The sequence below is a fragment of the Leuciscus leuciscus genome (genome assembly GCF_965113295.1).
Source record: "Leuciscus leuciscus genome assembly, chromosome: 4".
Lineage (NCBI taxonomy): Eukaryota > Metazoa > Chordata > Actinopteri > Cypriniformes > Leuciscidae > Leuciscus > Leuciscus leuciscus.
In genome coordinates, this window is record NC_138728.1 from 8,159,423 (window position 1) to 8,187,242 (window position 27,820).

The 27,820-nt window shown below is 38.7% G+C and overlaps 4 protein-coding genes across 8 annotated transcripts; 2 read left to right on the top strand and 2 right to left on the bottom strand.

Moving 5' to 3' along the window:
- Positions 1–227: 227 nt before the first annotated feature.
- pou3f2a (POU class 3 homeobox 2a) lies at positions 228–3,358 on the top strand. Its single transcript, XM_082168514.1, has one exon. The coding sequence runs from the start codon at positions 443–445 to the stop codon at positions 1,457–1,459; it is 1,017 nt and encodes a 338-aa protein (XP_082024640.1). The 5' UTR covers positions 228–442; the 3' UTR covers positions 1,460–3,358.
- A 1,843-nt stretch (positions 3,359–5,201) lies between these two features.
- Positions 5,202–14,198, bottom strand: faxca (failed axon connections homolog, metaxin like GST domain containing a). 4 transcript variants are annotated; one of them, XM_082168589.1, is made up of 7 exons: positions 13,590–14,198; positions 12,207–12,342; positions 11,931–12,127; positions 10,006–10,223; positions 8,887–9,008; positions 8,098–8,785; positions 5,202–6,475 (listed from the first exon to the last, which is right to left on the bottom strand). In XM_082168589.1, the coding sequence occupies exons 1-6, from the start codon at positions 13,847–13,849 to the stop codon at positions 8,504–8,506; spliced, it is 1,215 nt and encodes a 404-aa protein (XP_082024715.1). In that variant the 5' UTR covers positions 13,850–14,198; the 3' UTR covers positions 5,202–6,475; positions 8,098–8,503. The 4 variants fall into 4 exon arrangements, with proteins under 4 accessions (XP_082024715.1, XP_082024714.1, XP_082024713.1 ...); XM_082168588.1 differs by having other exon boundaries at positions 6,620–8,785; XM_082168587.1 differs by having other exon boundaries at positions 6,526–8,785.
- A 531-nt stretch (positions 14,199–14,729) lies between these two features.
- ccnc (cyclin C) lies at positions 14,730–21,882 on the bottom strand. The gene is made up of 12 exons (XM_082168590.1): positions 21,720–21,882; positions 21,090–21,196; positions 20,660–20,744; positions 20,468–20,537; positions 20,333–20,384; positions 19,640–19,695; positions 18,908–18,943; positions 18,731–18,822; positions 17,618–17,685; positions 17,421–17,500; positions 17,223–17,341; positions 14,730–16,177 (listed from the first exon to the last, which is right to left on the bottom strand). Exons 1-12 carry the CDS (start codon positions 21,749–21,751, stop codon positions 16,123–16,125), a joined length of 852 nt encoding a protein of 283 aa, XP_082024716.1. The 5' UTR covers positions 21,752–21,882; the 3' UTR covers positions 14,730–16,122.
- Positions 21,883–22,702: 820 nt separating this feature from the next.
- On the top strand, positions 22,703–27,746 carry ngs (notochord granular surface; the record flags this gene model as incomplete). Of its 2 annotated transcripts, XM_082167133.1 has the most annotated exons (11): positions 22,703–22,902; positions 23,946–24,114; positions 24,196–24,345; positions 24,459–24,578; positions 24,662–24,757; positions 24,894–25,028; positions 25,114–25,224; positions 25,317–25,427; positions 26,278–26,402; positions 26,691–26,945; positions 27,049–27,126. In XM_082167133.1, the coding sequence occupies 11 exons, from the start codon at positions 22,703–22,705 to the stop codon at positions 27,050–27,052; spliced, it is 1,476 nt and encodes a 491-aa protein (XP_082023259.1). In that variant the 3' UTR covers positions 27,053–27,126. The 2 variants fall into 2 exon arrangements, with proteins under 2 accessions (XP_082023259.1, XP_082023258.1); XM_082167132.1 differs by having other exon boundaries at positions 26,691–27,746.
- Positions 27,747–27,820: the final 74 nt, after the last annotated feature.

Here is a 27,820-nt window from a genome sequence, read left to right on the forward strand (position 1 = left end):
TTTAGTCCTTTTTGTACAAAACACTCATACAATAGCCAATAATAACGAATGCTAGTCAGAATTAATTATTTTGTTCTACTGGCATGACTATCCTATAAATATCAGCACAGTAATTACCTTACAGCATCATAATAATTTTGAACTGAAACATTTAAACTTAATGAAAAACTTAATGAAAGCCAGGCTGGATACCTTTGGAGCCCTTTGCGCCCACTGCGCCCTGTCACTGCTGATCCCTCTGTGCTTGTTTTCAGGAGAGCGCAATGGGATGGGGGTTCTGTGTCGAATCTACTGCGACCAATGAACGCGCCGCTGCCACATCTGTCAAGCCGTGCTGACCAATAGACAGCAGCGCGAGGCGGATCTCAGGTGCGCGCCTCTGCGTCTTCGCGGCTCTGGCGCGCTGGGGAGCCGCCTGTGGCACAGAGTAGCTGTAGAAACTATGGCGACCGCGGCGTCCAACCACTACAGCATCCTGTCCAGCTCGGAGCCCGGCAGCATGCAGCAGACGCCGCCGCCGGCCTACAGGGACGCGCACAGCCTTCTGCAGAGCGAGTACACCACTCTGCAGAGCAGCGGGAGCACGCTCGGCCACGCGCACCAGTGGCTGACGGCGGCGCTGTCTCACGGGGGAGAGGGGTCGCCGTGGCCCGCCAGCCCGCTGGGTGAGCAGGACATTAAACCGGTGGAGGAGCTGCAGCATTCGCCGAGACAAGCGCATCTGGTGCAGCAGAGCCAGCATCACGAGGCGGGCGCTTGGCGCGCGACCACCACCGCGCATATGCCGAGCATGAGCACCTCCAACGGGCAAAGCCTGATCTACTCTCAGCCCGGCTACGGCGAGCCAGGGATGCACCACGAGGACCACCACAGCCCGCATCTGAGCGAGCACGGCCACCCGCAGAGCCTGCACTCGGACGAGGACACGCCGACCTCGGACGACCTGGAGCAGTTCGCCAAGCAGTTCAAGCAGCGCCGGATCAAGCTGGGCTTCACGCAGGCGGACGTAGGGCTCGCGCTGGGCACCCTCTACGGCAATGTCTTCTCCCAGACCACCATATGCAGGTTCGAGGCGCTCCAACTGAGCTTCAAGAACATGTGCAAACTCAAGCCCCTGCTCAACAAATGGCTGGAGGAGGCGGACTCCACCTCGGGAAGCCCGACCAGCCTGGATAAGATCGCCGCGCAGGGGAGGAAGAGGAAAAAGCGGACCTCCATCGAGGTGAGTGTCAAAGGGGCCCTGGAGAGCCATTTCCTCAAGTGCCCGAAACCCGGGGCGGTGGAGATCACCTCGCTGGCGGACAGCCTGCAGCTAGAGAAGGAAGTGGTTCGGGTCTGGTTCTGCAACCGGCGGCAGAAGGAGAAGCGAATGACGCCCCAAAACGGACCGATGGCCGGGAACGAGGATGTGTACGAGGACGCCTCGCCTCACCACGGGGCGCAGACACCTGTTCCGTGAGAAAGGGGCGGCTTGAACATAATCGACTGTCTCTTTGTCCCGGCCACAAGCCCGTTCGGGGCGGACCGACGGTGATGAAGCGTCTCTGTGTGTGGCACCTCCGAGGGCGCGGAGCGCGCGTGGTTGCGCGAACAATCTACGGGCACGGGCGCGAGAAAACACGCTCTGGCAAAAACCGAGGCGTTACGCGCCGCGACCGAACCTAAAGAGGGAACGTAAACATACTTTTATTTAAGAGATTTCTTTTCAAGTCCGGGGATCTGTGAAAGCATCATATCACTTCCAACCGAAAGCTGTGAAAAAGGCGTCAGGGGCACGCCATCTTCCCCTCATGACCACAAAAGGTTTATTCCTGATTGAAATGAATCCGGTTCAATGTCTGCTATTCATTCTCATAGAAAAATTAATGGCAAATGCTTTATTATTATTATTATTATTATTATATATTATAAAATCTCCCGTCATGATCACAAAATGTTTAATACTGATTGAAATGTGTCTGCATTTCATTTAACTTCTGATATAAATGGCAATAATAATAATAATAATAATAGTAATAATAGGCCTGATATCTAAATAGCTCTAAATTATTTACCATAAATAAAAGATCCGAATATAGCCTATTAATACACGAAATTTAAAACAACAAAAATGAAAATAATAATTGTTATTATGATTATTATTTACAGTATGTACATATTATGTACATATTAACATATGTAAAAGTATCACTGTAAATGTGAAATCGAATTTCGGTCACAACAAAGGCTGCCAAGTGCTGCTGTGTGTTGTTCAGTGGCCGAGCAAGCCTGATTTCATGCAGATCACGGATTCACTGCTGCTGCAAAACAGAGGCCTGGGGAAACATTCAAACCTTTCCTCAGAATCACACAGTGCTGTGGATCACTTCGAAATGTCTGTTTACAAATTAAATTAAATGATACAACCTCTTTGTAATTAACCACTCAATTGGGGTTTTCTTAACATTTTGTTATAAGCATCCACCAAAAGCGTCCGTGATTTGAGACAGAGGTTTGTTATTTTCTTCCCTTGTTTTAAATCTCTCTTTTTTTTCTCCTGATTTAGGAAATCTAAAAGAAAGCCAAATAGAATCGTATTATTGTGATATATTTCATATTACAAATAAAAACAAACCAGCTTTAATTGAATTAATTTGTCTGGAAACGCTTATGGCGTATAAATGTCAATATTTAAAAACAACAACAAGGACAATATAAGAGTAATAATAATAATAATAATAATAATGGGAGGCCAGTGTTTCTTGCCCAATTTTTACTATAGTAACATTGTGTGATTTTGTGCGTCAGCTAAATGTATAAGCCTCAACATGTTTGTATCTGTTTGATATTTTGTGTTTCTTGTTTATCCCAAATTTATCTCTCTTTTTGTACGAGAAATACTACACCAGCTGTGTTACAATTATTTGATGGCCTGCATCGAAAAAAAAGGACATTGTGCGTGGATTTTTAATTTTCTATGGCTCTGTGAATACTTGTATATTTGTGCACTTAACCTGGCACTGCCAAAGCACAAGCTGTCAGTGCGCCCTATTGAGGCCAGTAACGTCTTTGGTTTTGACAGAAAAATTGCACAGTTTTTAAAAGGCTTTTGTCATTAAATGAATACATTTTTATATAAAGAAGTGCCTCTCGTGAATCTATGCCCCGTGAATGAAGATCCTCAAGATAAATGGATTCACAATTTCACACATTATGTGAGCATCAAGGCTTGAATATAACGTTGCCCCGGGATGAAATGATGCTGTAGATCCATTGCTGCCCGTTGCAATTCATTCGCTTCGATTTCTACGTGACCATGGAGCCAAACGTTTGCCATTCCACTCGTAATGAAGACGGATTAGACGGGTTAAAACGAGAGAACGGAGACGTGTGTGAATATTTTATTATGCTATTCTGGATCTAATAGGACTCTTTTTTTAATATTCCAAATCACCCAAAAATGGCTTTAAAATATAAATGTAAACAAAATATCATACTGCTACTATTAGAACATTAGTGATCTATTGGCTAATATATCTTTTAAACGATAACGAATGTATTATGTTGTTTTGGTATCTCAGACAGTCTTTCCAAACATCATCGGCCATTCTATTAACTCAATTTACTGTTTCATCAATGAACAATTTTAGGAAACCGACCAAAAACAATCTCAAGGCCTTGGAAATTTCGACTGCCTTGAAAAACCCGCATTTGTGTGTTTCTCTGTGTGTGTGTGTGTGTGTGTGTGTGTGTGTGTGTGTGTGTGTGTGTGTGTACCTACTTAACAATATTCTGGGCACAAATTTGTACACAGAAGTGAGCTAAATCTGACAAAAACTCCCAATACCTAATTTTGGGGACGTCCTCATTTCTATAAACAGCATAAAATCAATTAAATATATATATATATATATATATATATATATATATTTATTTATTATTATTATTATTATTATTGCAAAAATGCAGAAAATGTTCTTGTAGGGTTAGTGTGTGGGTTATGGTTATATATATATAATATATATCTAGCTGCATTTAAAAACGATAAACCTGCAATGTGCCCAAAATGCCCATTTAGATAATAAACGTGTGTTTGTGTAGCCTCTCTATTGCGAGTATGTGCTGTGAGCGCCATCTACTGACAAAATGTGTTGGAGCAACTCGTAGTGATATAGAGACATTACAGTTGATCTGTTTTCTTGGTCTACTTAGTCAAAGATAAAGGTATAAAGTCGTGGAATATGAACTTGGCGATGTATTTATTTGGCGGTGTAAATATACCGGTAGTCACTCATCTTGTCTGTGTGTTGTCAGTGCAGATTGTAGGCCTTTAAGAAGATTTATACGGTTATAACATTCTAAAACCCAGCAAGTCTTAAAGGGGTTCATCCAAAAATAAAAATTCTGTCATAATTTACTCACCCTCAAGTTTGTTCTAAACCTGCATGAGTTTTTTTCTTCGGTTGGACACAGAATGTTGGTAACCAAACAGTTTCTGGTCGCCATTTTCATGGAAGTCAATGGGGACCAACAACTGTTTGGTTACCAACATTCTTCAACATATCTGCTTTTCTGTTCAACAGAACAAAGAAACACATACAGGTTAAGAACAACTTGAGGGTCAAAAAATGTGAAATTTTCTTTTTTGTGTGAACTATCCCTTTAAGTAAATCTATATTTGTGGATAATTTTGAAAGTGACCATAGGTTTTTCATGACAAGGTTGTCTTTGAGGAAAAGTTCTTAGTGTTGGAAAGTTATTGTACTATGGTGGCACTTAAAAACCTTTGGATCAATCACTCTGGATTGCTTAAGGCTGAAGATCAACATTAAAACTTAATTTATTTTAAAACGTTTGTGTTTTCCTAAACTCTTAAGTTGGATTCTATTTCTGCCTTTGAACAAACCAAAGCAAAAATAAAGAATAAAGTCACTTGATGGGTGTAACAGCTATACAGATCAGCAAATCAATCTAAAATATCAATAGTTAAATAAGATGAACTAAATAAATAATCAAATAAAACCATTAAACCTTGAACAAGCATAATAAAATGTATATAATTTATAATAATTTAGCTTTAATTTCACTAATAAGAATCCCCCCATTTGTGCCACACTATATTAATTAATGTGATTTAAAATATATGTATATATATATTGTGCTTAATGAAAGACATTGTTAATAATATGTATCAGTAAAGAAGATTTAAAGAATGGACTGAAATCAGAAACCAAACATACAACCAGGATAGTTTCCTTTAATATAGCTATATTTCATGAAATATTTTGAGTATCTTTAACATATTCGCCAGACAATTTTGGTTCCTTATGTTACAGTGATCATTCATGTACACAACCCCTCCCTCCCCAATATTATGTCTAGCCCATAATAAAACCATAAATCCACCAGGGTCATGATACACACAACACAGACTCTGCAGTATTGCTCTAAAATCAGCACACACAACTGTAAGAAAACATGAGAGATTTGAACTTTTACCTTTGCCTTTCTATCATTATTCCACCTGTGTGTTGCCATATTTCCATCACATTTGGCATATGAGTGGGGTGTTGGGTAGTGAGTCTTAAAATAACAAGGTAAATAACAAGATATGTTAGTCAAGTATGGATGATAAAACTGGCTAGAAAATAGGAAGCACTTGCATCTGAAATTGAAATTCATTCATCAATATAATCAAACATAAAACATACAGCTCTCAGAGCAAATATTTGCAACTAACAACGATATTCACGAACAAAAAAATATATGAAACTCATTAAAAGTCAAGAATAAGTTCAAAATATAATCTCAATCATAAGTGATAAATAAAAAAGTGGTCAAGTGGTTCAGGAATAACACGCAGTACACATAAAAAAATATAAAAAAATATATAATAATAGTTTGTTTATAGAAACAGGCACAGTCAAGAATCAATAAAAAATATATAAATAAGCAAACAAACAAACAAACAAACAAACACCATAAGAAAGAATATGATGGTTTTAATCAGACTGGCTGTCAATTTTATTTAAAAAATAAAATAATTAATGGCATGGTAGCCTTTTCAAACAGTAGCCTTTTTCTAATAACGCACCAGTTAAGGAACCTGTCCTGATGTTTGTATACAATTTTTTTTTTCATACACATTTCCTAATAATTTGGGCGTATTTGTTTTGTTTGAACAAACATCAGATAAGTAGCCTACATGTGCATTTAAAGGGCGTAAAAATGGCGAGACACTTTCCATCCTTTCTTCCAAGAGCTCGATATAGACAGCGTAATGCAGGATTACGTTCAAGATATTAAAAGGGCATTTGTGGTAACAGGAAAGTTGTGTGTATGGCACAGCAAGATACAGATTATATCTCTCTACGGAACAGAAAAAAACATAAGTCTCCCGTCTTGCATGTGTCATTTGGTGTGCACCAGCCCCTGGGAGATCATTCCTGCGAGTGTATTCATGTGTAACGATGACTCAGTCGTGCAGCAGATGGACCTACACACACACACACACACACACACACACACACACACACACACACACACACACACACACACACACACACACACACACAGGCATTAGCTGTCTGTCTCCATCTGTATTGTGTTATGTTCCTCCCTTCTGTAATCGCTGCATTACCGGGGTGTTTTCTGTCATGTCAATGTAAGCCATGATTCAGTCCACAGGAGGCGCTATTGCTCAATCACAGATACCCATCCGAAGTGTTTGCTGTTCGACAAACACAAATTGTATTTGCCTACTTTTAGCACATCTACACATACACATAACGGTTGCATGATACAAATTTCAATACGGTTATGCTGCGCAACAAACTTCCGTATTCTGTAAAACAGGTTGCATCGCTTCCGTTTTTTGTTTGTTTTTTGCCTTCTCACTAACATTCGGATTTTAAAAAATCGAATAAAACGTCAACAATAAAAATAACATCCTCATAACATACATTGAAATCCGTCAGTTCATGGTGTTAACACTTTCTCCGACAAGATGCGATGAGACCTGTTTTCCTGTTTGTTCATATGATAAACTGAAAAAATAAGATTCAAAATCTGAAATCAAAAATTATCATTTTTTGTATATGGAAACAGACTGCAAACCCCAATTTTATGAATTTGATCAATTTTATATTTATATTTACCATAGGCTATTTGTTCCTATGGGCTATGAATAATTCACCCAAAAAACAAATAATCTGTAGCTACCAATTTAAGCCAATGGGATTTGACGTCACTGATGTTTAACATCGCGTCATGTGCACCTTAAAGTCGACATAATAGAGAAGTTAAGATCGTCTGTTTTCCCTATTGTGAAGTATATCTGAAGAATATATATATAACAAAATGTAGGGCGGGACCTGATTTTGTCCATGGGGAATTGATTGAATGGTTGTGGTTTGCTATTGGGCGATCTCATTTGAGTGACAGGTTGTCCCACCCTCGCACCAGTAAACATGTCATCAGAGAAAATACATTTTAAAAAAGAGGGAGGGAAAGTGATTTTGATTAAAGATTACAAGGGCACATGCATTGAAAAAAAAGTAATGATGTGCACTATTCAGCAATTTACTGAAATATTCCAGAGAAAAATAAAAGAGAATTGTCAATTATGATTTCATGCACAAACACAAATGATGAGAGCTGCAGCGGTGGGGAAGATTTACTCTGACCCTCACATAAAGCTACACTATACCTTCTTTTTTTTTTTTTTTACTGACCCTGGTCACTATATGCTTCCATTATAAACACATATGTTTCAAATGTCTATGTTAAACAGTCAATTTCATAATTTTCCTTTTCTGGGTGAATTATTCACTAATGCTTTGCAAGATTGCTGGAACGGTTTGAGAACATCAGCTGATTTCTGGTCACACATCACAATAATCATCCATAAGTTTACTCCCTCTGCATTCTCTGCTTTTTCCTAACAAGCTTTGTATATTTTACTGAATAAAACTGGAAATAAATTTTAGATGGACTAAGAAATATTGTGTTTCACATAATAATTATCTACACATTTCAATCATCACCTAAAATCCTTATTTCTCTCTGACTAATAATAAATCCCAGGATGTAAGAAATGCTGATTAGCTACAAACACACATTGTAAATGGGAGGTGGTCACATGTGATGATGTCATTCGGATGATTCCGAGCACTGTGATGATGTCACACGGCGGGAGGAGTGATTCAGCTGAAGCATCATTCACTCCTTTAAATTTTCACTCTATCCACTTTTATTATTTTGTTTGATGTTTTTTCTTCCTGTTGATCTGGATTCTCCCTGGCCTGCCCTTTCCTCGTTTAATAAAATCCTCTCTTTCGTCACATAAAAATTGTCCGAATGCTTTTCCCATCTGCTTTATTGCAATCCCTCGCTCAGAGTTGCCACGTCACCATGATAACATCTTCATTTGATCAGCCCTTCCCCTGATAAAGGGCTAGCGGGAGAACAAAGGGGCGGGGCCCGTGCAGATACATCACAGAGGGGGTGTGACTTTAGAGGGTTATCACTTTAACTGCTCCGTTTCCGAGCATTCTGTGTCCATGTCAGAATCAAACAGAGAGCGTCCGGTGATGTCGCTGTCCGGCGACGGTGTGTCGTGGTGTGACAGAGCGCTGTCCTGCTCCTGGAAGCTGTCGCTGCGCGAGTAGAGACCCAAATCCGGAAGCTGGGAAGGAGAATCCGGCTCCTCGCTCAGTCCGTCATAGTAAAGGTCATCGACATCCACAAACCACTCCGGCCAGAATTTCCGGCGGATTCGCTCACAGTACATGGCCAGATTGATGAACTCACCTGTGCCGAGGGAGCAGCTTAAGTCAATTCATACGCTCAAAACACATGAATGTTTACATGATGGTATTCCCATACAAAAAAGCATGACCTATTGACCTCACCTTTGATTAACTGTTCCGGACGCGTTCCAGGGAGAGTCCACATGGCCTGAGCAAGATGACCAAACACAGCAGCATCTACTGTGGAAAGCTTCGGGCCCATTAGATACTTTTTATTGCCTGTGCAAGAAATTATTATTAAACTGAATTATATAAGACAATGAAAAAAAAAAGATTTTTATGTTTTTTAGGGGTGTTTACATAAAAACAGAAAACATTTGATGTGTTTTGGCCACTTCATTTACACGAAAACAATATTTTGTGGGCTTGAAAACGCAAACTTTTGAAAACGACTTACAAAGTAAGTCCACGTTTTTGAAAATGATACGTTATCATCTCCGTGTAAACTACAAAAACTGTAAATTATTAACCATAAATTCAAGTAACTGACCCTAAACCAAACCCTAACCATAACCGCAACTCTATAGTAAGTACATGTAGTTGATTAATATTACTCATTACTTATTTGAGTAAGTACAATGTAACTACGTCACCTTAAAATAAAGTGTAACCAAAGTATGATCTGGTTTATGGGTTATGCAATTGAAAAAACAATTTTCTTACTTAGTGTTAATGTTTTACATTCAAAATATTTAAAAATCCTTAAATAATTAAATTATCAATAAATTATTTTAGAAGGAAAATGACTTAAGATATGTCTCGTTTTCTGAACAAATGATCAAAATTATGTGAGTTTATGCTTGAAGCAAGAAAAAAATTAAATGGGGTAAGAAAAATAATCTTGCTTTCAATTACCCCACTTAACATCTTAAATCATTCTCAAGTTAATGTATCTTGATTTAGGAATGTTTAGATGTTTGTACTGGAGAACAAGACAAAAATGCAAGCACAACTTTAGCTTACTGAGCACTAGAGGGCAGCACAGATCCATTGCTGCATTATTTTATAACCTGTTACAAAAGCTCTGAAATCTCCAGATTGATCTAGAACAAGGATTGGCAAACTCAGTCCTGGAGAGCCACTGTCCCGCAGAGTTTTGACAGTGGCCCTCCAGGACTGAGTTTGCCTGATCTAAAATGATCAAGCCTAATCACTAAAACACCATAAATCCTTTCAATAAAGCTCACTAACCGTGCCTCAGACATTGAAAACATACCAAGGAGTGTGGCAAGGGTGCGCATGTCTGTCTCCATCAGAGTGTAAACTTCCTCTTTGGAGAAGCGTCCGATCCCGTGCCCGTACATCTCTCTCTTCACGATGCCACCGTTCACCTGACTCAAGATCCACCTGAGCATGTCACTCAGCGGCCCGTTTGTGGCTAACATCTTCTGCGTCTCCTCCACGTTGTCCACCCACTGACAGTATGCTATCGTCCTAAAGCACAACACACATCATATCTCATCTTGATTATCAACAGAGTAACCAAAAGCGTACTGTATCATATTTGATACACACATTTCTAAGGCCCCTAAATTATTAACATGATCAAAACATTGCTGAAAAACCTGCCTTGTGTCGTCTGATTGATAGTTTTTGCTTTTTTTAGCAAGTAAAATGCCTTTTAGTGTAATGGTACATGTGTCTTTTTGCAGTTAAATCTGTGCTGATTCTATAAAGTAAAATTAAGAATAATTTCAATATTGTTATTAATATTTCAAGACGAACACTATCTGGATTTAAGCAACTTAGGTTTACTTGATTATCCATCCATATTTGTTTATAAAATTCATGTTAAAATGTGAGAATCAAATATTTTACATCAGGCTTTTGAGGAACGATTATTTGTATATCTCTCAATCATCATTGTATTGCGTTGCATTATGTTTTGACCGCACAGTGAAAACAACAGAGATTTGATCATAAAACTAAGCATAATCAGAGAATGTCTAATAAGGGGAGAACTTCCACTCTCAGTAAACTTCCGGCTTCTGAACTGGTTGCAGTTCCACTCTGGTTCCATATGAGGGCGCTCACAGGACGAGTGCAGAATGAATGGAGGTCTATGGCGCTATACCCCTCAAAATCCACTTTTCTCAGGATATAATTTTTTGTCTAGTAATTTGAATGTTGTATTCGAAAGGAGATGCAAAGAAATTACACATTGCTGGGTGTTAGATTTTTTAGAGTCCCTTATTTGCTTTAAAAAGTCTTTTAAAATGTCAATGACGTCATACACATCGTACGACCAGAGATACTGCTTTACGGCAATCCTTCAGTCACTTTGGTGCTCTGCACTTTCTTTTCTCTCGAGGCATCGACAACACAGCTGACACAGGTAAATACACGTGCTAGAAGAGTTTTTGTTTTGTTGTTTTAAAAGACCACGCCGAAAATACACACACACACACGATGCCATCAAGCGGTATCTCTGGTCGTAATCAGTCCTTCACTGACCAATAGCGTTCATTGGCAGAATGCTAGCGTGTTATGGGCAACAACAACTCAACCTGTAAGAAATCGAAAGGACATAAGTACTCGTTCATTCAACTTTCGACCTATAACCCATGTTGAACTTGCAAAACCTACAATCAAATCTGAGATTTCTCAACAGCAATCGGGTGAAAGAGACAAATTTAGCCGTCTAGCTCCATAGACTCCCATTTATTTTGCACTCATGGGCGATCGCCCCCAGTGGAACTCTGGTGGAACTACAACCAAAATTCGGTACAATAGGACTTAATAGGGAGTGGCCAGGCCCTCCGTAGACGGGCTCTGGCATAATATATCATCTAAGTAAGACATATATAGAGTGATAACTGATATGTAAATGCTCTTTATGTAAGTAGTCTGTTAAACTGTTATAAAGATCTCACAGATTTATATTACAAGCTACAAGCTTTTTGCTATATAAATAACATTAGCATATTTTCGCTCAGTTTGGGCTGAGGTGTTTTTCTTCCTCAAATATGAGCTCCATATTCTCACTACATCATACTTTATGAGGGTTAAATAGCCATGTTCATGTTGGAGTCCACCTATATTATGAAAGGCACCTGACCTCTGTCCAGAATATAATGAAGAATTGAAGAAGGTTGTTCAAATACTAGACCATGATGTGGAGGAAAACCAGCTCAGTCTCACCAGTAGAAGTGTTCCTCAACCATTTTGGTGATGGCACGTGAGATGGCTTTCTCCTGAGGACTCAGGCTGGAGTTGAGGTTCACGCCAAGCTTCTCCTCCAGGAAGTCGATGATGAACTCCGTCCCGCACACCTGCTCCTTATTATACGCGACCCAAGGCATCTTCCCTTGAGGAGACAACTTCCCATCGAAATAGTTCTGAGGAGAAAACAGTGTGTAAAACACCAAAACGTCCATCTCTTTTTAGAACATAATCTCAGACATCATATTTTGTTACCTGGTAGGGAAGGTCCGCCATGCGCAGGTAGGTTTCTATCTTCAGGCAGAAGGGGGACAGGCTAGGGACTCCAGTTTTGGGTCGGGCAAACTGATGCAGAATGATGGCGTCTTCAGAGTCCAACTCCTGGTCCTTCCTACAGGGCATCAAATATACACTTAATGCACTTACACACACACACACACACACACAAAATCTGCGTTTCTTCTCTTCCCTAGCTGGCTTCCTAGTTGTCTAATAAACCTGGCATTGTGCACTACAACGATTGTTGGCCCTTGATGAATGCTTTGTTCTTGTTTTGTAAGTCGCATCTGGATATAAGCGTCTGCTAAATGCATAAATGTAAATGTAAACGAGCATCAGAAATGAATGGAGATCAAACAGTCCACACATGTAACTATTTATATTTTTAAAACAGGTTCATCAAATCCCTAAATTAGCTATTTTGTTTCAAAATGCAGCTGAAACATCAAGTTCAGAGTTCATTCTTCAGTGTTTTCTATCAGCAGGATTTAGTCGCTGTCCACTTTGCTAGTGCTGAAATCCATTGAAGCATCATACTAGTCATTAGCTTTCTCTCTTGAGGTTTGTTCTTATTTATTGAAACTTAAAACAATTAATCATATGTTATTTGTTTATTGCATGTCTGAATCAATAGCTTATATAAATCGAATAACATGTAACCCGAGACGTTTTGCTGAGGACTAACAGCACTGCCATTTCTGCAAAGGTCAGAGAGGAAGCAAAAGCACAGAATTAAACCCAATTCACTATGTCTGATCACTATAATGACGGGTCACTATTTACACAGTCTCACAAGGGGTCAATAAAGGTCATTCTGTCACACCACATTAACTCAAGCAGACATTATCCTCTACGCCTGCAACCGTGCCCTTGAAATAGCACACATCAACATGTCAACATTCATGATTTAGACGAGGAAATAAACAGCATCCTATTCTTGCATCCTGCTCAAAATTCCTTGAGTTGGCAGGTATTCATTCATTCATCCTTCCTCAGTGGAGAATAATGAATGGACTGCACTGCACTGTGTTGACTTGTCCAGGATATTAATTTAATTACTAAATTCTTTCTTAAAGACCCCATTCATTCCCCTCTCACTCCATCCAAGGGCCATAACAAGATCTGATAACATGATTTGTCACAATTATTTAACACAATAAATTAACTGACACTCTTTACATGTGCTTTATAAACTACATATTTACTATTAATAATAATGAGATAGATAGATAGATAGATATATAGATAGATAGATAGATAGATAGATAGATAGATAGATAGATAGATAGATAGATAGATAGATAGATAGATAGATAGATAGATAGATAGATAGATAGATAGATAGATATTCCATAATACCTAATGACAAGTAGCTCGTGTAGCAAATATGCAGCGGCGGCGAGCAGCGCGCCCCCGGTGATGTAGAGCGTTTTCCTCCAGCAGGAGTCGGATCCTAACGCAGACATGATCCCTCCGTACTCCTGCAGCGGGTAGGCGATGATGTACTCATACAACGAAAAAGGCTCCTCGGAGCCGCACAACCCGAGCGAGAAGCTCTTGTTCCGGCCCAGTTCAAGCGCGCAGGAGCGGCTCCAGGCGAAGCCGACGCGCCAGTACATCCTCTCTCTCCTCTATCCGCCCTTCGGCCCGCTGTGGGTTCGACAGGGGAGGCTTCATCAGTGCCGCAGGGTGGAGGTGAAGAAGATGAGGGTGTCAGAGAGCGGGTGAGGAGCAGCAGCGGGCATGTCTCCTCCTGAAACTGTCCGTCAGTCCCCGCGATGGGGTCGACATCAGTCCGCTCGCCGCTCGCCGCCGCTGTTTACCGCACAGCTGAGCGCGTTGCGTCACCAGGGGCGGGGCTGCTGATGCTGCGAGGGGGCGCGCAAATTCTCGAATACTCCACTCTCATTGGTCAGCTCTACTGCTGTAACGAGAGAGTTTGATAACAAAAATGTTGTAATAGCTTATAACATGAAATCAAATGTCAGTAATTTACATATGCTTAAACTCCTTTCTTACAAGAAATAGTGGATAAAGTAGCTTTCCAACTAACTCCACAGATTAGAAGGGATCATTATGTTCTATTTACACATATTTTATGACTAGAAACACAAACATAAATGTCTAATGTAAAATGAATACATGCAGTGGCTCAAATACCTAAATGATGTCATTGCACTATATAACAAAATATCAAACCAACGGCATTTAATTAAAAGAAAAATGACACTAACCTCAGTTTTATATATTATATATATTTCTGTCATGACAACTCTCGGGAGATTGATATGGTAATATTAGTACTGTCAAATCAATTAATCACATCTAACATAAGTTTTTATATTATTTATTAATATTTAAAAATGTATATATGTGTGTGTGAGTGTGTGTATTTATTTTAAATGAAAAGCAATGCATTCATTTAAAATTAAAAGAGTATTTGGTAGGACAAAACAAATAAAAAACTTTTTTTTTCTGAACCTAAAAGAAAGATCAGACTATTTTTAACAGCAGCTTTATTTAATAAGGCTTCTGAGCTCTGTTATAGACAAACAAGGAAAAGAAATTAGATAACACTCCAAGCCCTCTCACCCCAACAGTTCTCATATCATCAAATATATTTACAGGCAAATAATACATACACAGTGCCTCATTTATGCTCAAAGATGTGGCAACACTCCTGAAGAACTGTTAAACATAGGACCACAGTGAGAGACGAAGCAAAAAAAAACAAATGCCATTCAGAACACAGCAAAACATCTACTTATTGTATAATCTTTTGAAGGTCTTTCCGCAAATAGTTACGTGTCCCAAACAAACGACGTGATGCTGATGATTGGAAGCACACCCAAGACGGAGATCTTCACTGCCTCCATTAATCAACACATTTCTGTCCAAAACCCTCAAGATATTGGCTTGTCCTCCATTAAACTTGATGAATACTGCAGCTAGAGACGTCAATTCAAAACAACAAAATGAAAGCGAAAGAAACAGCATTTGGGTAATGGCAAGTACAAGTAGCTTAATCATACAGTAAATTTATAATAAGACAAAAATAATTTTAAAAAGTCAAGGGCTATATGTGGAAAGCACATTTACAAATGCATTTTCGGAGCATATTGTGACCAACTCAACTGTGTCACTTGTGCATTCTAACTCTCATCCACACGCATGTCAAAGGAAACATATCCAAACCAGGATTTGATCACACAGTACAAGGGTTCAAAAAGATCGCCGTCACATAGCCCTGTGGCCAATCAGTTTACAGACAGCCACTTTGTAGAGAGGACTGATCCGTTTCCCTGAGGAATACAAACTGTGAGATGGTCAACGAGAGGCACGCATACAAATACATTTGCAATTAACATACAGACAGACACTCTCTCTTTCTCTCTCTCTCTCTTTGTCGCTCTCAGACACAGAAAATAATCAAGTTTTCTTTGTTCCCAAAGAGCATCCATTGAAAGAAAGCTTCATGGGACTTTTCAAGGAAGCCAGGACCATTGACTTACACAATTTGGGAAAACAGGACCTCTATTAATCAAAGGTTGTGGTGCATTTGTGTCCATAACATTCAACACTACAGCCTTAAGCTTGGCAACAAACTCTAAATCAAAGCAGATTTCCTATAGGTGAGCAGTCTGCTTCCCTCCTGCTCCTAGAATGACACAGGCTGCTCTGATTGGATGAAGGAAGGAGGTGGTATCATTCTATTTGCTCTGATTGGTGGAAGAACCCAGAGAAGAGGAAAGAGAGGACGTGTGTGCCAGGAATCTGTTTCCCCACGGTCATAAAACAATGTGCTTGTAAAAAGCAGCATTCAAATGTGCCGAAATGTGCTGTGTTTGCCTCTCCAAATCACTCTGCCTCAGGTCCTTCACCAGGTGGTGCTCTAGGACTGACTGTAGGAGCTGTTCTGACTCCCGTTTGAGCTCTGGTCAGTCTCACTGTATTAAGAAGAGCAAGAAAATACAAATGCAAGAGTGAGATGAGATAAAACATGCTTAAGAAAGGGCTCTTCCACTTTTCTAAAACTAAAAAAATATCTAAAAAAAAATATTTTTCAGTAATTGAAATAAAGCTGTAATAAAATAATATTAATAATGAGCTTAATAATAATAATAATAAATTTAAAAATTCAAATATACAAATAATTATTCAATTTAAAAAAACGTAGTTATTAGAATGTTGCCTGGGCAACTAACTGCAATAAAGTAAGTTTACAGTACTAAAACTAAACATTAAATAAAAATGAAAGCTATACAGAAATATAAAATATAATAATAATAAAAACACATTACAAAAACAATCTAATTTTTTTTTTTTTATAAATAATAAATAATATAAAAGTAAATAAAGAACACTAATTTTTATCACCATGGGTTAAATGTGAAAATTGTAAAAATTGCAAGTTTGTAATTCAAAAAATTGTGAATATAACCTTTAAGTGTAAAAAAAAAGTATATAATTGTATTATAATTATCTAGGACATATTATTTTAAGAATTTAAAGGTGCAGTAAGAGATTTCTGAGAAACACTGTTGATATTTGAAATCAATCCAAACAATCACACCCGTCCCTTCATTGCTCCACCCCCAAAATGCACGAACACTCTTTTGTAATGTCTCTCAGCCATCTCTCTTTCTACAGTCTTTCTTCAAATCCCCTCTTGCTCTCTCTCTCTCTCCTCCATCATGAATGTATACACTCCCTACTGCTGTTTGACTACAAGTGTGTTGTGGTGCTCGGTCCGATGCACTTTCAACAGAATTTCTCAGAAATCACGTACTGCACCTTTAAGAGTTGCAAAGACCTTATGGATATCTAGCGAATGTGCTAATTTCAAATAAAAAGTAATGAAATCAGCCTCTTTTCACTGTTTCTCTTTGCAGTGGTGAAATAAATAAACACCCCCCATGCTATTTTCATATAGATAAAAATACATGTGTGCAATTTGAGTAACTGAGGTTAAAGAACTGCAGTCTGTCGTACCTGTTAGGAGGGGGTTTGGGTTTGGGCACCTTGTTGAGCACAGCGGCCATTTCCTTTCTATCATCAAAGTTCTTCCACTGGTCATAGAGTTTCAGTATCACCCTGATGATCTCCAGGATCTGTTACAGAAAATCTCCCATGTTAATGTACACTCACAGGGGGATAACATCCACAGCAAGACAGCTGAATGCGTCTTACCTTCTCCATGTCAACAGACAGCTCAGCAAACCACTGCCTGGCATCTTTCTGCTGTACCACACATGCCACATGCAGGCAGGCTGGAGAAGGAAGGACACAGTATCTGTAAGTCAGCCATTCAAATCTAAAACTTCAAGTTTTCTGCTGGCTTGCAAGAATAAGACCAGTCGGATTGGGTGTAGAAAGTTTCTTCTTACCGAGTGCAATCATAAATGGAGGATAAAGTAGACACAGGTCCGTCCTGTAGGTGTCATTCACTATCCTCCTACACACACAGAGACAGAACTTTCACATCAGACATTCATGTGCACTTATTCAGCATATTTTTCAACACAGAAGCAGTAAACTTTCATCAAGGAGATGCACGTAAAAATGCATGTGCCCTCATTATCTTTAATAAATAGGGCGGGGCAACCTGTCACTTACATGAGATCCACCAATAGCAAACCACAACCATCCAATCAATTCCCCATGGACAAAATCAAGTCCCGCCCTAAATTTTTTTTCTTGTTCGAGAAGCAGTTTCACTCGGGTATACATCACAATAAAGAAGAAAAGACTATCGCAACTTTCATTTCATGACTTAAAAAAAATAAAGTGGTCAGAAACCAAAGAGCTTTTTGGAGATGTACAGAAGCAATAATCTCGTACAGCCAATCTTATCAGTATAAAGCAGGGGTTGGCCATGTTTGGCACACAGGGTAATCGCTGCCACATGAGCAAAAGCGAGAGAGGTCAATGAAAGTGCGCAGTTCTCACAAACCATTAGCTTCACTGTGCTTCAAGAGCCGTTGAAAACGAGAGAAAACAACAACAGTTTGTTCTGCTGTATTTGCTGCAGTTAGCTTTGAGAAAAAAGAAGTTCATGCTATAAATTTCATTATATTATATAACAATTTTCAACTATTCAAGTATATAGAGTCGGAGTCCTATTAAACACAATGACGGTGATGTGCAAACTAATTTATTCAAAGTCTAATTGAAACTTGAAAAACAAACTTTTTGGAAACATTTAAAAAAAGTATGGAAAATTGCTTCAGAAATATTTAAGGTTCTGCACTATTTCTGTTTCTAATCAAATAAGCAAGTTTGTGATCAATCAAGTAATGTTTGATGGTATGGCACAGCGAATAACTAGGAAACCTAAAAATTGCACTTAGCTCCCTACACCTGGTATACAGTCTGGTCCACAATGCAACTTTTCTGTTGCATCTCTATATCGACATATAAAGAAAAGTAAACTGTGGTTGTTTGTTTCGCCGTGCCGTCTGAAGCCACACACACACACACACAGTACACACACTCCTCACCAAGCCAGCGGCAGCAGCATGTCCTCCTGACCCATGTCCTGCACATACTGCAGTAATGGCCTGTACGGGTGGTACACGATCAGACAGCAGTCCTAAAATAAAACAAAGCCAAACATCCATGAACACACGCTGAGAACAAACACCTAAACATTCGACTGAAGAAGAATCAACACCAACCATGAGCTCCAGTAAATAGAATTCACATTCCAGGATCTAGAGAAAGAGAGGGAGGCATAAGTTCACTGTGAAATTGTCTCACTAACACGTTACGTGGACTAATTATCATCTTTCCCATTACGATGATCCATAAATGTTCCTACGGCCGAGATGTTTCCCTTACAACACCTGACCGGTGGCACGCTGAACAAATAACACTTATCACCAGCCCGATATATGAGCTGCCAAAACCATTTATCACGATAATGAGACTTTCCTACGAAGGTGTCGGGAGTGTGAGGAATGTCACTCCTGATTGGGTGTCAGATACTTGGTGATACTGAAGGCCGAATCATCACCACACACACAATCTCAGACGCTTGTCTAGAGTTTCTATCATATGAATCCGACAGTTACAAGAAGTTATTATCTAGTTATCTAGTGGTGCTGTCAGATTTCCAAAATCTTGATCTGGAGCAAATTAACTGGCCTAAACCAAACCCTATTTCTAAACCTAACCCCATACATGAAGTTAATTAATATTACTCAGTACTTGAATGTATAATTGCACTGTAACAAGGACACCTTAAAATTAAGTGTAATCATAATTCTTTCAGCACAAATTATTCTCAATAAGAGACAAACAACTTGGACTGCAATATCAAGGCCATCTGGTACGACTCGCACTCGCTTCCATGCCAGATCAGTGTCTCGCGAGTTTTGTGGTGTGGAAAGCACAGAAGTTTGACTCACGTGATTCATTCTGAAGGGAAACTCCTTTGGAAAAGCATAAGAGAACCTTGTTTTCACTGTTACAGAAAGAGAATGAGAAAATAAATCACCAAACACATACTCTATTATATTAGTATGAAATGATTACATGAGTAAAGACCCGTTCACACCAAGAACAATAATTATATTAGCGTCCAGCGCACGATATCGTTCTGTTTATTATAAGCGTGCGCTGCAGTTTTGTCGCCTGCCACTTTAAATCCACATGCTCTTTAAAGCAGGATGGATTCTGATTGGCTGTCAGTGTTTTTATCATTCATCAGCTAGAAAAAAATAATTCTGAAAGTGATTCCAATGACATTGTTTCTCAGTGCCATTATGGTTATAGTTGTGGTGTGAACTCTGAAATTCTTTTATATTTATATCTTTATAGTTGCCGTTATAGTTATCGTCCTTGGTGGCAAGTCAGCAAGTAAAAACTGAATGAATTTGGCAATTATGGCTAAAAAAAAGTTTAATTAAATGCTGATTTGCACCGTATATTATTTTCTTAACATAATAAGCAAATATGTCTGTACAATTCAGCTTTATAGAACAAAAAAAAAAAACTTCTATCACTTCTGTAGTAGTTACTTTATATTTGTGCTAGTTACTTCATAAAACGTATACGTTTTTGCTGCAGTTTGATGAATTTGTAAAATATAAATCACTTACACACAGACGTTGCTGCTGAAATAAGCCGTGTGTTCGAAACAACACCAAATTCCTGCCAAGGAAAGATTTCCATTGATCAAAATTCAAATTTGATGCATCTTTCAACAGAAATTCCTACACTGAGACAGTGTTTACCTCGACTTTAGAGGCCAGAAATACACATGTAGGGGCCATCAGCACAGGGTCTATGCTCTTCAGAGAGTACCTGAAAAGAAGACAAGAAGTTTTCTTCAATCTATCAAAAACAGAACGGCCATCATTCTAGATCATGAGTATCAATCGACACGGAGGAAATGAAGGCTGTAACCATGGCAACGACCCCCTCACCTGGCATAGAAGCGTTTAAAGTAGACAGTTGCTGTGGCGATGACCTGTTGCCTGAGTTTCAAGTGTTCACCCAAGGCTTGAATCACTGCCAAGAGATGACAAATTAAACTATGTAAATTCTTTAAAGGCAAGGTTTATTCCAATAGACTTTAAATTTATATATATATATATATATATATATATATATATATATATATATATATATATATATATATAAAGCAGCTGAATGACACCTGAACATGTACATTAATGCTCTGCTGCAGCCTTAACAGTCCATTAAGCAAATCATACATTTCTGTATACTCCTTCAGTAATGATATGAATATCATATTGAATACACAGTCTGTGAATGCAGTCACATTCAGAACAGGCCCATATTCACTCTACATTTCAGTTAGACAGGAAGATGATATATAATTTATCTCCAAACCATTGGCAAAAAATATCTGTAGCTTCCAGTACTCCTCCTCTGTGAGGAACTTGAGATCTTTCTGTCTCTCCTTCATCAGATCCTGTTTGTCCAGAACCCACTGCAGACTGGTGAGAACAAGCACATCAGTCAATTTAGAAATCATTAATGAATACTAGCACACAAATCAACACAGCAGTTTATATTTAATACACTCTTGATGTCAAAGAACACAGACATCAATCATTTACAAACGTCATATAAGTATCTAAACATCACGACACTACACTAATTAAAATGATTAATATCAAATAAAGGGATGAAAAGAAACGCATGCCTTGAATAACACAATATTTATCCAGATTATTCATAAATTAAATTCCTCTGTGGTTTCTTCAGCCCAGAACCACTAGCCAGTCTGCTAAAGCTAATAATCCAGAGATTTATACTGTTCAAACAATAAAAGTAATTGAATCTAGTGTCTATTCTTTATCATGGCATTTACCGACATTTGGTAAATAGTTCTCTTTAATTAGCCAAATCCACGAATTTTAACGTTTTTATTTCTTTTGCAGCTTCGCAGCAACAGCAACCCCTCTAGAAATACCTTTAATGCCCTCGATTTATGTCACAGAACACGTCTCTACTTACTAATGTGAACTCTGCCAGAAGTTCCCTGCCATCTTGAGGTGGTTGAGGTAGAAAATAACCCTTAATGTGATGTTAAATTGTGTTTAAATGAAACGAAGCTATGATTAGATCAGACGAGGAGCGCGACACAAAAAACACTCCGTACAATTTCAATGTGCAAAATAAAACTGTCCGGGAGGAAGCAAACATACGCATCAGTTCCGGACAGATTCCTGCGCGCTTCTTGTATCACTAATAAACATATGCGAGTTTATTAGTAAATAAACGCCTTTAAATAATAATATAATATAGCCTAATATAATATAATATAATATAAAAAATAATATAATATAATATAATATAATAACAATCTAAGTTCATATGAAAATATGACATCAGCTTATGTATTTATAATAAATTATATAAATAATATCATATAAATAATATTTACTGTATTATTGATATATAACTATTTAAATACATATAGATAGATAGATAGATAGATAGATAGATAGATAGATAGATAGATAGATAGATAGATAGATAGATAGATAGATAGATAGATAGATAGATAGATAGATAGATAGGCCTATATAATAATTATAATGTAGCCTAATTAATGTGTTTGTTTGTTTGTTTGTTTCCACAAACATATCTATCTATAGGATAGACCAATTATGTCAGCATGCATCTCCTTAATGAAGTCACTGCTGCTTTCAATCTCCAAGTTTTTTGACAGTTAAGTGCAGTTTAGTGCAGAGAATGTCATTAATAAGACTCAGGCTTGCCAGCTTCATTAGGAAAGCTCACTCCTCTATTTTTACCGCGGTAAAAGTCTTCGCGGTGGCCCGTCAGATAGTTCAGAGATAGTTCGACTCTGTGTCAGACCAAGGTTCGACATTCCTCGTCCAGACAGCAGGTATAAAGCTCCCTCATGAATGAGTGCGGAAAGCGTGAAAGCTTCTGTTCATCTTTGGAGAAGCGCAAGGACCATCACCTTCACCATGAGTTACAGCCCAGAAAGGATGTCATCTTACCGCCGTCACTTTGAGGGTGGCCTGACCTCGTCTTCCACGCTCCAGGTCCGGGTGTCCAGCCCTTCGCCCACCCGTGGGCCCGCGCGCCACCGCTCCGCCAGTTACAACCGGAGCGGCACTTTGGGGCGCAGGACGCTCTCCGGATCCCGCAGATCACGCATGACCAGGTAAGCCACCACAGTAGCGGCCAAAAGTGATGCCTTAGAAAACATGACATCTTCACCCTTTATTCAAATATAATTTAAATTCGTTAAAGCATATACATATGTGTAGTTGTACTAGCAGTCAAAAGTTTTATTTATGATAACGCAATTGGACAGGCTGTCATAAAAAAAAAAAAAAAAAAAAAAAAAAAAGATTTGTTTGAACTGATTATGTTAGTCAATGTATGCTTTTTCTTGTGAGCTTTTTGTTTTTCTGCATTTTTAATAAAAACCTGTTGCTGTAGTTTGCTTTTTTGCCAAATAATTGTAATGTCAGATAAATAATGTCAGATAAATACCTTAACCAAGTTTAGTATTTTGTTCTTCCCTCAAATTTAAAATGTTTAAAAATATATATAATTTCCTCGCATTTTGATGGCTTAAAATGAGCTTGTATGGTCATTAAAACAAATATCCCCCCCACTTTTTGCCACCACTGTATATAATATAATATAATTGTTAACTAAAATTAAATCCACAAAAAATGGATTACTTGAAATAAAATAAACATTTACAGAATTTAAATGAAATATTAAAAAACCTTAAATTATATAGAAATATAATATGTAATAGGCTATAATAGGCTATAATATAATATTATATAATAATAGGTATATTATTTATAGATATATTATACTGTATATAATATATAATAATAATAATATGATTAATAATAATAATGGTCACACTTTAGTTTAGGGTTCAGTTCTCTATATTAACTAACTATAAACTACAACTTTTGCCTCAATAAACTACTAATTACTGCTTATTAATAGTTAGTAAAGTAGTTGTTAAGTTTAGGTATTGGGTAGGATTATGTTCATGCAAAATATGGCATTAATATGTGCTTTATAAATACTACTAATAAACAGCCAATATCCATATGCATGCTAATAAGCAACTAATTAATAGTGAGAATTGGACCCTAAACTAAAGTGTTACCAATTAAAAAAAAATCTATTTCAAAATAATAAATGTTGCAAATGTATGTTTTGTTTCCTCTACAGCAGTGTTAGTATGGGGACGCTGTGTCTGGGCATGGGTTGGGGGGTTGCAGGAGGTGCTGTGGATCTGGACGCTGCCGCTGCTGAGAACCAGGCTTTCCTCAGCACACGCAAAGGTGAGAGAAAGGAGATGGTTGCCCTGAACGACCGCTTGGCTGTATACATCGAAAAGGTAAGACACTTTACCTCTTTTGGTTTCTTTATGGTGCCCATTTTAAAGACAGCCCTGTGAGTTTTAGTGTGGTTGTTGCAGGTACGTTCTCTGGAGCAGAGCAACAAGCTGCTGGAGACAGAAATTGATGCCATCAAGGGTCACTATGTGAAGCCATCCGGCCTGAGAATGCTCTATGAGGAGCAGCTGAGGGAGCTGAGGAGGATTGCAGACCAGATGAAAGTCCAGCGGGTGAGAGATGGAGGACCACAGGGCGATTATGCCTTACTCACTTACACATGTACACCATGACTCTCACTCATCTCTAGCCAGGATCGCCATGATAACTGCCTCTGTGCCCTTAGGACCTGGCGGTAGCAGCAAAGGATGCCATGGCAGGTCAGCTGGAAATGCTGAAGGTCAAATACGAGGAGGCTCTTGAGTCCAGAAAGAAGGCAGAGCGTGAGATCGAGGCCTTCAGACCGGTAAGAGATCCAACTTAATACAGAAAGTGAAACATCACTTGGATTTATATAATGATGGGGTTCAAACTGCCTCTGTATACTAGGATGTGGATGCAGCCACATCCGCCCGAATTGCCTTGGAAAAACGACTGGAGAACCTAGAAGTGGAGCTCGAGTTCCTACAGAGGATTCACAAAAAGGTTCAGATTATTTACATATCATTATGAAATCTGTATCACAGTACAGATTGCTAAGTTTAATTGTAATGTGTTAGTAATTGAATCAATAAAGGATATTGTTAGATTGCCTTCTTAATCAACATTTTCTGTATGTCAGGAAATCGAGGAGTTGATGGCTCAGATTTATGGATCTGTGGCTAAGGTAGATGTGGCCTTCTCTTTGCCCGATCTGGCCTCCGCTCTCAAACAGATCCAGGCTCAATATGACAGCATCGCCGCCCAAAACCTGCAGGTAATCAGGACAGGCCGCAAATAAACCTCATCATCCCTGATACTGACCTTCGATGCTCACATTTTTCCCAACTGGTGTTCACTAGGAGATGGACGCTTGGTACAAAGCAAAGTTCCTAGATCTAAACAACGCAACATCACGGCACATGGAAACAGCAAGGAGCGTCAGAGAAGAAATCACAGCTTATAAGAAAGAGGTGTGGAAAATAGTGTTTTCCTCTCCTGTGCCTCATTTAACAAAAAACACCAAACTGTACGGCCTTATAATTTAACTTGTGTGTGTTTGCAGATTCAGAATAAACAGAGAGAACTGGATGTTCTTAAAAACAGGAATGAAGCACTGCTGCTCCAGATCAAAGAAGCCCAGGAGAAATACAAGAGAGAGGAGGAGGAGCTACAGGTAAAGACACGCCCCCTTCAATGTTAAGAGAACATCACAATGGCTGCGTCGTGTACTCTCTAAATTTGTAAATCTTTTGAATAAGTAATTACTTTGCAATTGTTAAAAAAGTATGTTCTATATAATATGGACTTCTGTAGAGACCAGACATACATTCGTCATGTTGTAATTGTCATGTGACGTACCAGCATGAGTTGCGTTGCTTTACCGGCATTCACAACTCCTCTCCTGTTGCCTAAAGTGTCCATCAGCTGCACTTTTCAGAATTAGTAAGTCATCCAGGTACTTTTTGCGTAAAATAAATTCGGACATACTATTTTCGCATACAATTTTTCGCCTACTTAAAAATTAAAGTACTCAATTGGCATCGATGGTTCCATGAAGAACTTTTAACATCCATGGAACCATTCCATTGCACAAAAAGTTATTTTAGTGTAAAAAGGTTCTTCAGATCAATAAAATGTTCTTCACACTAAGAAAAAATGGTTCTTTTAAGAGCTGTTCACTGAAAGGTTCTTTGAGGAACCAAAAATGGTTCTTCATGGCATCGCTGCAAAAAAGAGAGTGTATATTATAGGGAAGTACGCAATTTTGGATGCAGCCAGTCAAACTTATAAACTATAGGTTTTCAAGTACTATTGAGACCTGCAGTGGCCACTTTTCTTTCTTTTTTTTTTTGTCCTGGGCCATCAAGCAACCACCCAGAAAACTCTAGCACCCACCCAAAATGCTCTAACAACCACATAGCAATATGCTAAAATCCCTCAGAACATCTCAAGAGTTTTGCACGAGCAAGCTACACTCACAAAATCAAGTTTATTTTAATATCTCACTAATTCATGTGTCATAGATCCGTATAGAGACTCTGAAGGAGGAACTGAAGTCTATTAAGGGGAAGATTGCGCTGCTGCTGAGAGAATATCAGGATCTGCTCAATGTTAAGATGTCGCTGGAGATTGAAATCACCACATACAGGTACTGCAGTTCTGCCATTCCACCTTGAACCAGCAATACAGTGCTGCAGTGATAATGTATTTTTGAAGGCCAATCCGGAAGTTCGCATCACCCTGGTTCCCTCAACAAAAAAACTCTTGTTAATGCTTGTTTTGTCTTATTTTAAGTCATTTTAAGTACTCTTGAGGCCTACTTCGAAGTTTGCTAAGGCCCCCAAGTGGGCCCTGGACCCCTGGTTGAGAATCACTTTTCTGTATAGAAGTTCTCTTTTTTTCTAAGAGTGTAACTCGTTTTGCTGTGTCTCTGCAGGAAGCTGATAGAGGGAGAAGACAGTCGCTTATCCAGCATGGTGAGCAGTCTGTCTCTCATGAGCGTGAGCGCAGGAATGGTCAGAAGCGTTTCTGGGGCAAGCAGTCAAGGGGTCAGTGGAGCGGTGAGCTCTTCCGCCTCAGAGAAGATGCTCTCCAGCAGCTCAATAGTCAACCAGAACCATCACGAGTCCGTGGAGGAGTTCAGCCATGAACAGGCTGTGGAGATGACGGAGAGGAAGACGGTCCTCATTAGGTACAAGTAAACCGCTCCACTATAATATTACAAACAATCCTTGTTGCAAGTTATGATGTTGTTCCAGAAGCTAATGCCCATCTCTGCATTTTTTGTAGAACAGTTAAGACAGATGAGGACATGATTCAAAGGGACACACAAGAACGCACCATCACCATCTCTGGCGCCGCAGATGAGAACGATTGAATTAGACCCTTGTATTAGAGTCATGAGACCTCGTCCTAAACCTTCAAAGTTCGTTACTTAGAAAAACTAGAAAAATCATACCAGAGAAATAAATATCACAAAGAATCTCTCATCCTTTACTACCTCCTTTGTGCTTTGACTAATCTGCTAAAACAGCATGTATTAAGTGTTTAACTGTGGCTCATCAATACAAATAAAGCTTGTTTGCACAGCATTTGTGTTTCCAAATGTTTTAGTACAGTTGTTCTGCATCCGAAGTGCTTATATGGCAAACAAAGAGAATCAATGCTTTTATATGGAAACAAACGTAGAGACTTTTTACAGCAAAACACCAAAACGATGGTGCTAAAATATTGAATTTATTTATTTAAAGAATTATAGCTAAAAAACAGCTTTCAAATAGCATGATGCAATATACAGTCCAGATGTCAGATCATATAAGGCTTTAATTGGAGAACAGCCTCATGTTGACTGCACATACAGTACCATTCAAAAGTTTTGCATAAAATTGATCAAATGATTTCTTTTTCAAACAAATGCTGTTCTTTCGAACTTTCCATTTTTCAAAGATTCCTCAACAAAATGTACCAGTTTCCACAAAAATATAAAGCAGCACAGCTGTTTTCAACATTGATAATAATAAGAAATGTTTCTTGAGCAGCAAATCATCATTTTAGACTTGATTTCTG